This window comes from Eublepharis macularius, chromosome 5 (assembly GCF_028583425.1).
Source record: "Eublepharis macularius isolate TG4126 chromosome 5, MPM_Emac_v1.0, whole genome shotgun sequence".
Classification (NCBI taxonomy): domain Eukaryota; kingdom Metazoa; phylum Chordata; class Lepidosauria; order Squamata; family Eublepharidae; genus Eublepharis; species Eublepharis macularius.
In genome coordinates, this window is record NC_072794.1 from 99,928,213 (window position 1) to 99,945,821 (window position 17,609).

A 17,609-nucleotide genomic window follows, 5' to 3' on the forward strand; every position below is an offset into this window, starting at 1 on the left:
CAATCTTCTCTTTTATGTTTCTGGTCATGAATTGCACAATCACATCTCTTGGTAGTTTCCTCTGGGTCGCAAATCTTGAATTTCATTGTGTATCTGCTAAGTTTTCCACCGCACTTTCCACTACCTTGACTTTTTGCTGTGTTCCCTGCAGGTTATTTTGCATTGTTTCCATACCTTTCTTCACTTCTGCCAGCTCATTTTTTACTGTCTCTTTAACCTCTTTAACCTCTTTCACCAACTGCGGTTTCATGTCCTTGAGCTCCTTAATCACTTCTAAAAGTTTTTTATCCAAATTCTCTATCGCCGATTGCCACTCTTTTTTCGACATCGTGGGGCTTGCTTTGGCTCGCTCCCACGAGTCCGCTCTCTTCCTCAGCTCCGTGGCGTTTAATTTAATGTCCTTTTAGTTTAAATGTTCCGGTCTTTCCAAAAAAAACTTTTAAAGAGTCCAAAATGTCGGGCGTCTTTTCTCTATGGTTCCTCTATGATTTTTGTAATCCAATATGGCTTACTTCCTCTTTCGCTGAAGCCGCGGCTCTTCCCCTTTCAAAAATGGCGATTCCCTTCTTCCTGCCCTCCGGCAAGGGCCGCTTCTCTCCAGCAACTCTATTGTTGTTACGTACTTCCTGTTTCCCGACTTCCCACAGCAGTTCTCGCGATGGTGAAACTTTCTCACAGCCTGATATCTCCTTATAGCCACAGGTATTCAAAACAATAGTCCAATTACTTTAATAACTTCGTTTAACTTAGTCCTTTTTCTAATATAATTCTTGCCGGGTCCTCCCCTCCTTATACTTAGTCTGTTGCAGTTTAAAAGTCTGCTTTAATTCTTCTTTACTTTAAGTAATCTGTCCCGTTTCAAGAGATAGTGATCTTTACCTTCTCATTCACTTTCCATGGGTTGTAATCGCTGTTTCAATCTTAGATTCCCATCCACTCTTCTTTGCCCTGTTGAAGCTTGGGCATGTAGGTCTTATGCCAACTGCATTGGCACCAGGACTGCCGCAGAGATTATAGCCAACCTGTCTTAGGGTGGGACCTCAAGGGTCGGGAGAGGATCCGTTGCGTAGGACCCCCCCTCGCCCGAGATCAACGCGCCCTGAGGTGCTTGAGCGTTCTATGCCTGTTCTCCGCCTGAGAACAGTTGGCCGCGGGCTTTGTTTTGCCCCGCCGGCCGCTTAAACGGCAGCCCGGTCAGCTCCACGATTAGAGCTGCGTTAGACCTCCATGGATCCCAAACCGGAAATTCCCGCCTTTTTTGAACCATCTTCATGCTACCAACTAACTGCCAAATGCAGATATGAACACTTTCAGCTTTTTGGCAATATTATGAGTCTTATCTAGTAGTAAAATCAAAAAGAGTCCCAGTAGCACCTTTAAGACTAACCAACTTTATTGTAGCATAAGGTTTCGAGAATCACAGTTCTCTTCGTCGGATGCAGAACTGTGATTCTCGAAAGCTTATGCTACAATAAAGTTGGTTAGTCTTAAAGGTGCTACTAGACTCTTTTTGATTTTGCTACTACAGACTAACACGGCTAACTCCTCTTATCTAGTAGTGTACCTTCTCTAACAATAATGTATTTCTCAGTGTTAACTGTTCTCCTATTGACTGTTCCAAGGTTTATTGTTAATGTTTTTTGAATGTTATGTGCAAATTTTGTTTAAATTGTTACGTATTCCAGAAAAATGGAAAATAAAAAAGTTCAAAAAAAAAATTTCTGTTCCATGAGCGGGTGAGAAAATGAATTCTTACAGTGGCTACACAGATGATCAATCCTAGTGCAAAATCTTTCATACACCTTCTTCCATATATATCATGCAAGGGGCATTCTAATGGAGACAAATATTACTTGAGTAGTGGCCAGCATCCTCTCCAGGTACACCATGATATAAACTTCTATAAAATCAGAGGTATGGAACAAATAATTGGGCATGCAATGCACAGTTGCAAACATTGTATCATAGAACCCATCATTTTTCCAGATGGGATGCAATGAATTTGCTTCAGCAAGCAAGCTGTGTGGAGAAGCAAGGGTCAGTCAGGCCTTGACAAATTTTCTTTGGTTCTAGGAGCCAGCCCAAAAATTTAGGAGCCAGACTCATTTTTCAGCCTTCATGATGTTGATTTTTAATGACCACTTTTATTAAAGCTATGAGAAAAGTATTGTAGCATATGAATAAATATAGGCCTAACCCTGGTTGTCTCGGCAACAAAAAATATAAGACCTCACAGAGGTTCATGATCTGTGTTGGCTGTCTGTAATTGTGATTTCACTCATAAAAATCCCTTGGTATGTTTTAGGTTTTTATGCCAATTATTTATTGCCACACCAGACCTGAGCTCTTTATCAGACCTGAGGGTCTTTTTGTTTCTTGGGGAGCTTTAGAGTGTAGATTCTTTATACAGGTAATATATAGAAAATAAGAACATTATTCATTTACACCTCCACAATTCTCCTCAATGGGGACCTAAAGTGGCTTTTATCATCCTCCTCTCTTTTTATCCTCACAACAACCCTGTGAAGTAGATTAGCTGCAAATGTGGTTGGCCCAAGGTCATGAGCTTCCATAGCAGAGCAGGAATTTGAACCTGGGTTTCCCAGATCCTGATCTAACCACTACACTACACTGGCTCTCAATAATACACTGGATATTTCTTACTGCTTTTAAGGTATGTGATTCCATACTGTATTTGGGCACAGAAGTGGGCCGGTTTCAAGTACACAGTTTGTAGTAAGTTACTGTGTACAAATCTGATGTGAAATGCCAAGTAAGAGAGTTTACTTAGGTGCTTAGCAGTTGAATACAAAGCCACAAACCACTTATGGAATTGGAATCAATAAACAAAAACTAACTTTCAAACGTAACTGTGCAGTCCATGGCAGGTACTCCCAAATTCATAAAAATAAAACAAGTTAATCCCCATGTCAGGTCAAAGCAAATAGTCAACTGGCTGAAGCTCCTGAATGTCTGCACCAAGCTCCTGTCATGGTACAGACTATTTTGCAAAACTCCCATGAAGGTAACTACAGTCTTCCTGGAAAAAAGCAGAATGTCAGCTCTGGGGTATATCTTGCACTCCAAAGTTGTTCAATCTCTCTGGTGTCTGTGGTTCCAGAGGCCATCAGCATTATCTTCTTGCAGTCCCATTTCAGCAAGCAGTGGACCAGCCCTGACTGAAGACCTTGATGAGGTGCTGATCCCATCATCAGGTCACTATTATTCATCCACAATGTGTCTCCTGGGATAAGCAGGAAAAGGCTGATGCAAGAATTCCCAGTGATGTATAATGGAGAGGGGTGCCGTTTGCTTTTCTAATGTTCCTGGTCTGTCAGCACAGCCATTAGGAATACGGTTTACAGAGAGTAATAATTCTTCCCTCCCACACGTACAAACAGCTTCAGACTGAATCCTGGCAGAAAGTTTTGTCCCATGAGGGTATTAAACAATTCATTCAGCTATTTTTCTCCTATTGCTTCACCTTCCAGTCATTTAAGTAATGGCAGTTGCTGTTTTTAACTAAGGAAAATCCAATATTAAACCCTAGATTTACATAACAGTGTGGTGGTGGTGACACAAGCTGGCAGCAGCCTTGAAATATAAAGCAGAGCCTGACAGAGCCATTCAGTCTTCCTATGCTGAGGTTCTCCATTTTGATTCGCTTAGCAGAAGAATCTGACAAACTGCATATGAGATCTAGAAAACTTAAATGTTGAGCATTCTTACACACCTTGGATACCTGAAAACAAGGGCTGGTCCAGTCCCTCTCATGGTCAATGCAGCATACCTATTTCCATCAGCACTTTTAAATGTGTCTGCCACTAGCAACTCTGGGTAATTTGCACAGCTGCAATCATTTTGCTGTCCTCACTAGGAGGGACACATCAGTAGGAGGAAAGGAGAAATTATGTATACACCTTAAAGTGCCCATATAGTCTTGGATTTGGCCTTGTTGAAGGACAGGGACACAGTCGGCTCTTCTTTTTTTAACTTAGCGCATATCTTACGGAAATGCTACGTTCATGTTCTCTAGGCTTCCCCCTTAACAGAATAAACAATGCTGTTGTATAAAGAATATAAAATAAGCTGCCTCAAGCAGCACTATGACATATATTTACATTCAGTCCTGCTCCTATTCCTGGTGTGAAAACAGATGGTCTAGTGAAATTGCATTTTTCAAAGTATTATTCCAAGACTGCTACCTGCACCCAATGCCATTATCTGAAATCTTACTTTCTTTGCCAAGTAATCTCACTACCCCTGAGCAAAGCCAGTTATGCACATTGTCTTTTCCTAAATGTAGTATTGTTTCCAAGTACTTATCTATGTCCTCAAGATGATATACCCACTGCATTAAAAAATGTTATTTTTGCTCCAAGGTTTCACTTTACTTGTAAGGCTGATATACCAGAATGGATTTTCTAAAACATACGAAAAAGGGGCATTGTGGCTACTCTATTATACTGTAATATTCTACATTCCAAATATTATCAGTCATAATGTGACTATCAGTGCCTTTTTCTATATTTGTACCTTTCTAGGTCTGATGTCCTACAAAAAATAAGCTAGCAGGATACTCTAATGCCAACCTACCTTGTCCTTTGATGCCAAAGGGAGGCACAAAGTCCCGAATACGTGCCCATTTTCTGAAGGAATCATCCAAGAACATTGGTGCTGGCCTGGAGAACCTGAAAAACAAATGAAACAGAATCTTTAAAAAAAGAGAAAACTTGTATATGAGGGAGTGTTTCGCTAACCATGTACAAACTGTAAAATCACATGGCTGAAGAACCCACAACGTCACAAGAAAAAAATAGACAAACTAAAGAACAGAAGAACTTCTAGATCTATAAAATCCAGGTCTGCTTCTACAAAGGGCACAAAAAGCTATGTCATATACACATCTCCAAGTTCACAATGATACCAGCCAATCAGAAACAACTCAAAGACCAAAGAAGTCCAGCAAGGATGTATCTCAGAACCAATAATCTTGTATACCACTTTGTATTACTAAGAAAACATGGCTGCTGCGCAAGTGAGATTTGGAAATAAAGTGTTATAAAACAATATGTAAACCAGTACATCTGGCAAAGTCAGGACAAGCTTCAAGGTAATGAAAAGAGCTGCTTCTGTGCCTGGGGTGGCTAAAGAACTCCAAACCTTTCCTTCAATCAACAACAACCTTCTTTGAAGTTGGGAGCTGAACATGAGAGGCATTACACCAGAATTCACTTTGAGAGCAAATTCAGAACACTTTCAAATAAATTCAATCATTGTGAACAAACCAACAAACTACTTTACCTGTGTGTCCACTGTCAAGTCACAGGTGATATATGGTGACCTCGTAGAGTTTTCAAGGCAAAAGATGTTCAGAGGTGGTTTGTCATGGCCTGCCTCTGCATAGCGACCCTGGACTTGCTTGATGGTCCCCCATAGGAGTGTGCAGCTTGGTTTGGAATTTGGATTAAAATACTGAATTTTGGCTAATTTGATAAAGTCTGGGTATTCTTAATAAAAAATTAGGTATACCAAATTTTGACTGAATTATCAGGAAAAAATGGTAAAATTCTATGGGTATTGTTTTCTATGAAAAAAATCACTCTGGGAGATATCCAGTGAGCTGGAGGGGTAATTTTTCATCCAAACTTCACCAGATTTGGTGGGAAAGCTACTCCTGACTGTTCTCAAAAGACCCCTCCCCCCCCAAGTTCCATGAAAATTGGACTCCAGGGGCAAATTTTATGGGTCCTCCCAAAAGGTACCCTCTCTCAATTATTCCCTAAGGGGAAAAATATCTGGAGGCTTTCTGGGGCTTGGGGTGGCATTTTTTTGTGAAAACGCCACCACATTTTCAGGATACCTTCTCCTAACTGTCCTCTAAATATCCCTCATGTTTCAGGAAGATTGGATGCCAGGGGCCAATTCTACAAGCCCTTGAACAAGGTGCCTCTAGCCACTCCATTGTTTCCTATGGGGAAAAAGTCAAAGCTGACTCTCATGGCAAGGCTGCCATGGCCAAGGCACACTCCCAAATGCAAGCTGAGCTCATCTCAGAGAAAGCCCAATAGAACCAAACTGAAGCACAGGAATGGAATCCCCCCCCGAACAGAAATGAAGGAAGGGGACCAGCATCACATCAGAGAATCACTTCCATTCTACTCCAACCAAACTGAAGCAAGTAACAATGTTGCAACTTAGCCCAACAGAACCAGCATCATTCACAGCTGCCAGATGTTAGTTCAGCCACTGGGGAAACACCACAGAATAGAACCAAGCAGTACCCAACCACAAGCACAAGGCATTCCTTTGCTTCAGTTTGCTTCTACTGGGCTAAGTTGCAACTGTGTCGCTTGCTTTAATTTGGGTGGAAAATGTGATTCTCTGATGTGAAGTTGGTCCATTTGCTTCTTTTTGGTTCCCGTGCTTCAGTTTGCTTCTGTTGGGCTAATGAGATTGAGCTACCTGGACTATCCCAGTCAGAGCAAACTAATTACTGGACACTGGAAAGTGAGCAGAGTTACTGTTCATGCTAACAATATTTTTCTTTAGAAAATTATTTTGCATATTCTGTATAAGATGGTTTTAATTGTATTATACCTGTAATATGTTTTATCTACTATATGAAATTGATTATTAAAAGGATACAGGATGCAGTAGAAAATTGGTTGAAGCCAAATATACACACAGTGGGTCGATACAGTTTACAAATGTCTAAATCAGTAGTCTCTAAATTCAGATTTCTAAAACACATACAATTTATTTACTTTGGCAACATAACCAACTCAACCTGTTTCAGGCTCAATCACATTCATAGTTAAACTGACACCAATGAAATCAGGCAAAAGGGCAAAAGATTTAGCAATAAAATGGCTGGTGAGAAATAAGCAAAGCATGACAAGTACCATCAACCACATACTTCTCTGACATGACAGATACTACTCATATGAAGTGTAGGTAGAAAGGCTAATTTTAAGAGAAGCTGTTACCGGATTATGTATTTACCTTTCAAAATAAGAGAATTTCCTATGATTCTGTTAAGTGCCCTCTCAAGATTTTTGTTAGTTAATTTGAGAACCATCTATCTCTCTCTGTTGTGGAGGTAGAGTGTGCTGTCAAGTCATAGCTGACTTATAGCAACCCCTGGTAGGGTTCTCATGGCAAGAGAATAACAGGGGTGGTTTGCCATTACCTGCCTCTATAACCTTGGTCTTCATTCAAGGCCTCTCATCCAAGTTCTAACCAAGGCTGACCCTGCTTAGCTTCTGAGATCTGATGAGATCAGGCACACCTGGGCTATCCAGGTCAGGACCTCTCTCTCTCTCTCTGTGTGTAGCAGAAGTTTAAGTGGCCATGAGCAGATCAGAATTTATATAAATACTTAAAATCCTTCATCCTTTTAATTCCTCTGAATAATAATGGAAGAAAATGCCCAGCAAAGTTAGCTGTCACTCAGATGCCTGGCTTCAGAAGTAAGAGCTAAAAAATCACATGGAAATAAAATCAGAGCAATGCCCCCCCCTTTTTTTGCTATGGAAACATGTTTCTATTTACAGAGGGTCCTCTTTTCTGTATGCTGTGGATAGCTGTTGGAAGCAGCACGTTTAGCATATTTATGACAAGAAGCAATTACTTTGACTGAATTTAATATACAAAACACACATTTTCAAGCCTTTGTTGGAGAAACAAGGGGCAGGGGCAGAGATCTGATCTGAAGTTCAAGTAACTTTTAGGTGTTTTGCCATACAAGTGAATGAATACTGCTTTGGATAAGGTCAACTGGGTTTGTTCCAAAGCTTCTTTTTGGAGATTTATAGCTACAAAGAAGAAATGTCCTTCATACCCCAGTTTGACCCACAAGCTATTTCTGTTCAGACTTTCATGAGAGAGTCGGCTCTCCCTGCCAAGTGTCAAAGGAACTCAGCCTTTGTTAGCATCTCTGTCCTGACTAGATCCAGTACAAAGAATAAGAACAGTTCCTGACTACTCAGTCAATCATACAACTGGACAGAATTACACGCCCTTTAAGATGCAATCACAATCTAACCATTTCTTAATAATATCCATGAATGTATGACAAGCTGCTGCCATGCAATATTAGCATGACATAACAGATGCTTTTTGACATCTACATAAAGCTGTTGTGAGTCGTCATCCAGGGATTTGGGCTGAGATGCCACCAATATGTGGACAGTACCCAGCTCTACCTTGGCTTCCAGTAGATCCCAGGGAGGCTGTGGGAACTGAGAACAGGTGCCTGGAGGCAGTTTCAGGATGGATGAGGGCTAAGAGACTGAATCTTGACAAAACAAAGGTGTTACGGGTGGGGGGAAGATTTGATCCAGGAAAACAGGGTTGAACTTACATGTAACTGTTGTTCATCGAGTGGTCTTCTGTGCAGGCGTACATGGGAACTGTTTATACACAGGCCAGCCATAGACGTTCCAAAGCTCCTAGAGGTGCAAGAAGCTCACCTAGCCTTTTTGCTTGCTTTCCCCCCAGGTGCAGCTATTAAAGGCAGGGTGAGAGGTGCACCCTGCCTCAGTTCTCAAAGCCACTGGTGTAGAAGGAAGGTAAGAGTGGGGAACAGCACACGGCAGGGAAGGAGAAAGGGATGTGTGCCTGCACAGAAGACTGCTTGATGAACAGCGGTTACATGTTAGTGCAACCCTGTTTTCATTGTCGTGTCTTCTGTGCAGTCCCACATGGGAGATTAGCAAGATAACTTACCCTGGAGGTTGGTGTGCAAGCTCTTTAATGGAAGAGACTCTTGAGGACAGCCTTGCTCACAGCTGTATCCTTTCTGGAGTCTACATCAATGGCCTAATGCTTGATGAAAGTGGACGGTGTAGACCAGGTGGCTGCCTTACATAATTCCACTAGATGGATGCTGAAGCTGAAGGTTGACAAAGTGGATTGAGCCCTTGTAGAGTGCACTCTACATGCATGGTTGTTTAGATTGATTGTAACAATCCTTAATGAGACAAACTATCCAATCTAAAATGGTCTGTGTGGTGACTTTCAGACCTTTCTTGGGCCCTTTAAAAGAGACAAAGAGATTATGGTCCTTTCGGAAAGGAGCTAACTTGTCCAAGTAGAAGCACAAAGCATGTTTCACATAAAGTATATGCAAAATTTTTCTGCGTCAGTTGTAGGAGGAGGGAAAAATACTGGTAAGACAATGTCCTGATTTAAGTGAAAAGTGGAGACAACCTTCGGCAGAAAGGAGAGGCTAGGACAGATGACCAGCTTGTGGTTAAGTGGTTCGGCTGCGAATCAGCACTCTACTGGTTTGAATCCCACTACTGCCATGAGCTCAGTAGGTGGCCTTGAGTAAGCCACTCCTCTCAGCCCCAGCTCCCCAGCGGTATTGTGGAGATAGTAATAACACTAACTTGTTCACCGCTCTGGGTGAGGAACTAGTCTGTTTAGAAGAGTAGTATATAAGCGCAATCATCATCATCATCATCATCTTAATGAAAGGAGGGTCATGACTCAGGGCTTGCAATTCACTCATCCTCCCAGCCAAGGTTATAGCCATCAGAAAGGCTTTCTTAGCTGTCAGAACCTTAAGGGAGCAGGAAACTAGGGACTCAAAAGGTTTATGCATGAGTGAAGCGAGAACCAAGGAGAGACACCACTAGGGAATTGGTCTAGATGCTGGAGGATATAGGTTTGCTAAACCTCTGAGAAAAGTCTTGCATTATGGTTGGGCAAAGAGAGCTTTCCCATTTATATTGTTATGATAGGCCAAAATGGCCACTAGGTGGACTTTAATGGAGAAATTAGCCATACTTCGATCCTTAAGCTGGACCAAATAGTGCAAAACAGATGGTTCAAATTGTTGTCTTTGGCCCAAAGAGAAAATCTTTTCCAGTTGATTAGGTATGATTTCCTGGTCGATGGTTTCCTAGCTTCCAACAGGACCTTCTGGACTGTGGAGGAGAATTTCATTCCAGGGGGGATATGAACCAGGCTGTCAGTTTCAGATTGCCCAGGTCATGCTGGAGAACCACATCGTCCTGTAGCAGGTGTTGCATTAAGAGAAAATGGTAAATTCTGCCCTGAGCCATTTGGAATAAAGTAGCAAACCAGGCTTGCCTTGGTCAGTAAGGGGCTATTATGATCATCAAGGAACCTTCCCTCATCATCTTGCTGAGTGTCAACATAAGAAGAGGGGGGAATTCATCCAGGAGAGTGCCCGGCCACAGGACCTGAAAGGCGTGCACGAGAGAGGCCTTCCCCTTTTATACCCATGTACTGAGCACATCTCCTGTTGAGGTTTGTGGCAAACAGATCTATGGTACTATACCCCCACATTGCAAACACAGGATGGAGGAAGTCCATGTGGTTGGGCCATTTGTAGTTCTGGAATTTGGACCGACTTAGTGCATCTGCCAGAACACTGGCTGTGCCTGCTATGTGTATGGCAAAGAGTGTGACTTGATCCTGGATAGCCTGTTTGCATATAAGTGAGGATTCACAGGACAGAGCCAGGGAAGCTATGCCCCTCTGTCTGTTCAAGTAATGCACGGCAGTTGTATACTGTTTGTGCATATCTGAATATTCTTGCCTTCCACTAGGCAAACCAGAGGCTTCAGAGCATACCCTATTCCCCTGAGCTCGAGGAGGTTGATGTGCCTCCTCAAGTTCAGGGAGCATGGTCCCCTCAATTCTTGAGGGGACCATGCTCCCTTTACCTGACTGGTCCTAGAACAAGCCCCCCATCCTGACACAGAGGCATCTGTGTAGATAGATATGTGAACTGGGGAGGAGCTGAAAGGGGTCCCCACTAAGAAGTTCTGTGTGCTGTTTCACCACTTCAGGGGCCTCCAGATAATCTTGGAATACTGAACTACTTTTATGGGTTCTGTCAATGGGTGGAACACTCTGACAAATCAGTTCTGCAGGGAGTAAAGCCTCAGCCTGGCAAACAGAACTAACAGAGTCAGAGAGGCCATAAAACCTAAGAATCTTTGAATTTGCTTTGCACTTTGGTGCCTGTATGAAAGGATCGTGTTCAGAGTGAGGAGAAATTTCCCTGTCCTTTCCAGGGTAGGAAAGGCAAGGACTAGGAAGAAGTCCAAGACTGTCCCTACAAATATCACCTTTTGCTGGGTAACCAGGGATGACTTCTCCACTTTAACCCTCAGGTCCAGCTGGTGGAGGATGGTAAGGGCCAGAGACATGTTCTGGGACAAGGATTCTCTGGAGTGGGCCATTAGAAGCCAATCGTCAAAACAAGGAAATATGGTACAACCTCTTCTTCCTCAGGTGGCTTACCACTGCTGCCATGACTTTTGTAAAAATACGAGGGGCAGAGGAGAAGCCAAAAAGAACCTTGGGAGGCGCGGTATCAGCATTGGAGAAGATGAACACCTGAGAACTGAGCTCCGTCTTGCCCTACCCTCAAACCCTCCAAAACCCTATCTAACTGAGCAATAAACCAACCCCTGGTATGGGAAAAATGACACATACTCAAAAAAACAAAATGGCAAGCTAGCAAAGTGGCTGCAAGACTTTTTTACAGCAACTCAAGCCTCGATGCCAGAGACAGAGGCAACAAACAATGCACAAAAAAAATGCTGGCAACAGGAGATGCAGGAGAAGTGGTAGGAGCTCCTTTGAACTTCTCACCTGACCCAGCACTTGCCTCTCTATTTGCAAACATGGAACGCAGCATACTAAATAAAATGACAAACTTAATAAAGCCACTTTCTAACAAATTTGAAGATCTTCAAACCACTTTAAAGTATGTTATACAAAAAGCAGACTGCGCTCTAGACGTTTCAATCACTTTGCAAAACGAGATCTGCACTCTGCAAAAAGAGAACGAGGTCATGCAAGAAATGATCCTAAGCTTGGAACTTTCAACTCCTTGGTTGAATTTGAAATTTAGTGGTTTTGATGAGCAGGATACAGCAAAGCAAGATCTTGCCATATTCCTAGCTAACTGGCTCTCTAAATCACTATATTTAAAGAAAGACATAGCGCCAGTAATCTTGAAAGCCTACAGAGTTGGACTCCTAAATTCAGCCAGAAAAGTCCCAAGAGATATCATTGCTATGGCAGAACAAGGAAAAGAATCCTTGATGCTGCTAGAAAACAAAAAACGTTCCAACATAACAATGCTCCAATCCATATTTTCATGGACTTACCCAAGGAAATACTAAACAAGAGGAGAAACTTAAACCAACCACTGAAGCCCTTTGCAAAGCAAAAATCAAATACAGGTGGATTAAACACTCAAACTACTCATCAAACTCAAAAGATAAACAACTATTTGTAACGGATCAAGAATCAGGACTAGCTCTTCTGCAAAATCTGGACATTCCCACCCTTATGGAATCAGGAAAAACATCGCAAAAGAGGAAATTAAGCCTACCCCCCCACCCCCACAAGGGAATTAAGATCCTGGTTCGAAATAATCTCAGGAAGATATCACCCCAGGGATATGGTAAATGCAAACATTGATTGTAATGTTCCACTTGGTGAGGGGAGGGGAGGGGGGTTGGGAGAAGGAAAGTACCTATAAATAAAAAGGGGGAATGAAGAAAGGGAAGGGGGAGAATACGAAGCAACAGACTGCCAAACACATTATGTCACCATACTTGGAGGATTTGGGGGAGGGCAGGGGGTATCAGCTTCTTGTTTAGCTCCCCTTACTGTCAGCCCTTTTAATGCTGTCTATTTAGACAATAGCCCACAGAGAGGAAATTCTTCACAGGATTATTGAGGGCTGCACATTTAAAGCTAACAGCTTGATAGCTATTATTTTAAAGTTAACCACTTAAATATATTACTCAAGCAACTTAAACAATTGAACAGTTTGTAATTGTTCTAGTTGTAAAAATTATAAATGTCTTACAGAGAATATAGTCGATTGTAATAATTAAGTTAAAAGTTTTATAAATTGGTGTTAGTCAAAGTATACTATTGTTGATAATAGGTTTATTATAGCTTGAAGTAAGTTTTAGCAATTGCTTGGAATAAAAGTTAATTCATACTATATTACTAACAATCTTTGAGGCATTGTGAATAGTAGGAACTCAAAAAACAAGGGAAAACCAAAAAAGTAAAGTAAAGCTGATAACAGTAATAATCCATTTTACTCTACCAATATACCCAGTGCTTTAAAAAGGAAAGAATTTTTTTCTTTCTGTAGAATATCTTTAATCTTACATCCATGCAACCCAAAATAAAAATCACAGCTCATAATGTCTGTGGTCTTAATGACCCAATTAAGGGGGAAATAATTTTAATGAATTTAACAAAATTCAGAACCGATATCATTCTACTCCAAGAAACTCATCTTCGTCATAACAACCAAGTACCACTAAAAGCGAACTGGATACAATCGTATAATTTCTAAAAAAATACAATTTCATCACAAAGCCACTCTTAAAGACTCAATGGGAAGATATATCTTCATCAAAGGTGAAGTTGAAGGGCAAGTAATGACTCTTGCCTCAATCTATACGCCCAACTCAAATCAAATAAATTTCATAGACACGACTTTGAAAACCCTATCCCTCCTTCAAGAAGGTGAGACAGTAGGAGGAGGAGATCTAAACTCTATAATCAATCATAATTTAGATAGAACCCACTTTAACAAAAAAAGCCCCAAAAGGAAAAAACAAAATACTCGGCTAGCCAATATACTGAAGAACTACCACTTGGTTAATATCTGGAGATTGCAGGATTATTCAGAAAAGGATTTCACATACTTTTCACCCAGGCATAACATTTATACTAGAATGAACTTCATATTAATATCAGATCCCCTACTCAAAAAAGTACTGAAATCCTAAAGTGGGAATATAACTTATTCTGATCACGCATGGGTATACTGCACAATCTCAACAGGAGTTGAAATCAATAAAGAAAAATACTGGACTTCTGACAAATCACTTCTCTCTCTTTTTTTTTAATAAATTTTTATTTTTAATTGCTAACATCAAAAACTAGAAAAAACTACAAAAAACTACAAAACAAAAAAAGGGGGGGAAGGGAACAGGGGGAGAGAGGAAAGACAACATATAAAAAACACACACTACATCTACAAGTATTGCATTCCCTTCATAATACCATTATTAAAGTTAAACTTTCTAATATGCTATTAGATTGGTAGATCTTATAAAATACAAACTACAGTCAGTCAGAATCAGGTCTTCTCCCCCCCCCCCCCCGTGTCTCGGTCTCAGTTCTTTCTGAACAGCTACAATAGCTGCGCTCACTCCCCCCTCCCCCCTCTAGATTCTGAATCTTCTTCTTGCTGGAACTCTTGATGATTAAACACAAAGTCCCTCAGTTGTGCTTCTGATATTATCTTGTAGGCTTGGTCTTTATATCTGAACCAGATGCCTTCTGGAAATAACCATTTATATTTTATTTCACGCTTCCTCAGAAGAGCTGCAAACCTTTTATATTTGAATCTTCTTTTTCGAGCTAAAAATGGAACGTCCTTCAATATCTTAACCTTGTTGCCCAGAAAGTCCAAGTCCACATTGTACGAATTATATAAGATGGTGTCCCGAGTCTTCTTAGATGAAAAGTCAATAATAATCTCGCGAGGCAGCTGACACTTCATTGCATATTTTGAAGATGTCCGACGGACTTCCAAAATATCGCTTTTTAACTCTTCTTTAGTTGCCTTTGTGGATGACGCCAAAAGTTCCGACACCAAATCCTTTAAGTTTTCACTTTCCTCCTCCTTCACATTCTGAAGACGCAATACCGTCTGAGCACGATCCACTTGTAGTCCTATCAGTTGATTCTCCAAAAGCTTTGCTTCTTTGTTTGTTGCTTTCATGAGTACAGCATTTTCCCGAGCAAATTGCTCTGCCCTGAATGCTGCATCTTTAATGGTTTTCACTTCGTTCTCAACTGAGCCGACCCTTTGTCCGATTTCATTTAGCTTATCAACAAAGGGCTTCATAGCTTCAATGACCGACCGTTTAACCACCTCTTCAAGAGTTTCTCCCTTCCCCTGTAATGTCGCCAAAACCGATTTGCTCACAGCAGGGCTCTGCTTTTTCATCGCCATCTTAGGGGGGGGGGAGTCCGCCAACTAAGTTCCAAAACTCAGTGAAGGGGAAGATATCCAGACCTTCTTAGCTTCAACTCCCACCAATCCTTCGCATACGCTTGAAATAACAGAAGGGATTCGCTTACTTACAGGTTTTCACCTTAAATCTGCTTGTTGCCGTTCTCCATGGCCCGGCGGCACGCGATGTGCTGCGCAAGTCTGCCGGCCTCCATAGGAGCAAACGGGCAATTTACCCCCTGCATCGACTTCAGGGAGCTCTTCCCGCAGCGCTCCAGACCCTGACCCCCTGACTGGGAGTCCTGGGGGTTAACTCTCGCATGTCAACCACCCGGTCAGGCTGCTCGGACGCTTCCTCCTGGACCTGAGGAGAGGAGTGTCCGACATGGCCGGGAAAACGAAACCGAAACCTGACAAATCACTTCTCTATCAAGACACCAATGTTAAAAAGATTGAAGAATAGCTCACACAATACTTTAAAGAAAATACAAGAAAAGAAATATCCCCTCTCATGCTATGGGATGCTTTAGAACCTGTTTTAAGAGGACAATTAATTTCTTTTACATGTCATCTAAACAAAATAAAAAATAGCCAAAAAGAAGCAATAATTAATAGAATAACCCATCTTGAACAACTCCACAAGGAAAGGGGCAATAAGAAAAACTATCGCAAACTTCTGAACACATGCTACTGGAATCCATGGAAACAAAACAAATTCACAATAACCTAATATTTTTAAAGCAAAAATACTGGTTGAACACCTCAAGAACCCTCCATAACATTTCATGGAAGGTCAAAGACAAAAAGGCATCTAAAATCATCAAAGCCATGCTAGACTCAAAAGGCAATATGAACTCCGAACCTAAAGATATCACACACTTCTTTAAAGAATATTATGCTCAACTTTATTCCTCAACTAACCCAGAAAATCAAAAAACAATGCTTTACCTACAAAATCATCACAACGTTAAAAAGACTAAAGATATCCATCAACAAGTAATGGAAAACCCAATAACAACACAGGAAGTTGTGGAAACTATAAAACTACTGAAAAATAATAAAGCAGCAGGGCCAGATGGATTCCCACCAGTGTTTTATAAAAAATATGCTTCAATACTTGCTTATCCTCTATCAGAAACATGTAATAAAATCTTAGAATCAGGACATCAACCTCCGTCTTGGTCCTCAGTGACAATAACAGTAATTCCAAAACAAGGCAAGAATCCTCTGAAATCAGAATTGTATCAGCCAATATCACTACTGAACCAAGGTTACAAAATCTTCACATCCATCTTGGCAAAACGACTTAATTCTTCCATAATAAATTACATCCATAAAGATCAGTCAGGGTTTATCCCCAACAGAGACCTAACGGACAACATATTCAAACCCCTCAATATTATATCCTTCTGCAATCAGCAGCAAACAGAAGCAATCATGCTCTCACTAGACATAGAAAAAGTTTCAATTCACCGGAAATTCCATATCTTTATAAACTTCTGCAGCATATGGGATTTGGTTTCAAATTTCTTCATACAGTTCAAGCAATATACCCACACCCAACTGCAAGAATCAAAGTCAATGGTGCTAGTTCAGACATAATTAATCTTCACAGAGGTACCAGTCAAGGTACCTTGTCCCCGATACTGTTTGTAATAGCCCTAGAACCTGTGGCAATCAGAGAAAACAATCAAATCCAAGGCATCTCAATAAAGGAGAGAAACTTCAAACTAAGCCTCTTTGCAGACAATATGCTTGTCTATATAACAAATCTGGAAAAATCACTCCATCATCTACAAAAACAACTAATGATATTTGATCAAGTATCAGGTTTAAAAATCAACCAGGACAAATCAAATATATTACCAATCAACACTACATCACACAGAAAACCAAATAAAATCAAAACACAAATTTAAATGGTCTAAACCCATACCTCGGAATTCACATCACATTATCTGCTCTGAGCCTGCATTGCGGGGAGAGTGGACTATAAGTCTAATAAATAAATAAATCACCTCAAACCTCAGTCAGTTAATAAAAATAAATCATCTTACAAAGGTCAAAGAAATAAGATCAGACATTCAAAGATGGAACAAACTCAATTGCTCATGGTACAAAAGGTACAATTTAATTAAATCATTCATACTCCTGAAACTAATCTTTCTGTTCAGAACTCTGTCTATTCCTATATCCTTGAAAATGTTAAAGCAATGGCAAAATATATTAAACAAATTAATATGGCAATACAAATGCCCAAAGATAGCATTTACCACAATTAAAATGAGAACAAAACAGGGAGGCTTCAACTATCCTGATATTGACCTTTATTATGAAGCAATAAGACTATCAAACATTATTCAAATTCTGCTAGACGAAGGCCAATCAAACTGGATTTACATCATACAACCAACTCAATACCCTGAGTCAATACAAAATTTGACATGGTCAAAACAAAGCTTCTGTTCATCAGCAGCAGAACATAATATATTCCTATCGGCTATACTTAAAATATGGGATTCCAACAGATACAAACTAGTACCCAAGACCTCACGTTTTTCAA

The 17,609-nt window shown here is 40.8% G+C and overlaps 1 protein-coding gene across 4 annotated transcripts in view; it reads right to left on the bottom strand.

The window, feature by feature from the left end:
- The window catches only part of ST3GAL3 (ST3 beta-galactoside alpha-2,3-sialyltransferase 3), a 459,765-nt gene that overhangs the window by 205,787 nt on the left and 236,369 nt on the right, over nt 1–17,609 (bottom strand). For all 4 annotated transcript variants that reach the window (XM_054979381.1, XM_054979379.1, XM_054979380.1 and 1 more), the window contains one exon: nt 4,597–4,691. In XM_054979381.1, the coding sequence (XP_054835356.1) occupies nt 4,597–4,691 (95 nt within the window). The remainder of the gene's footprint in view (nt 1–4,596; nt 4,692–17,609) is intronic.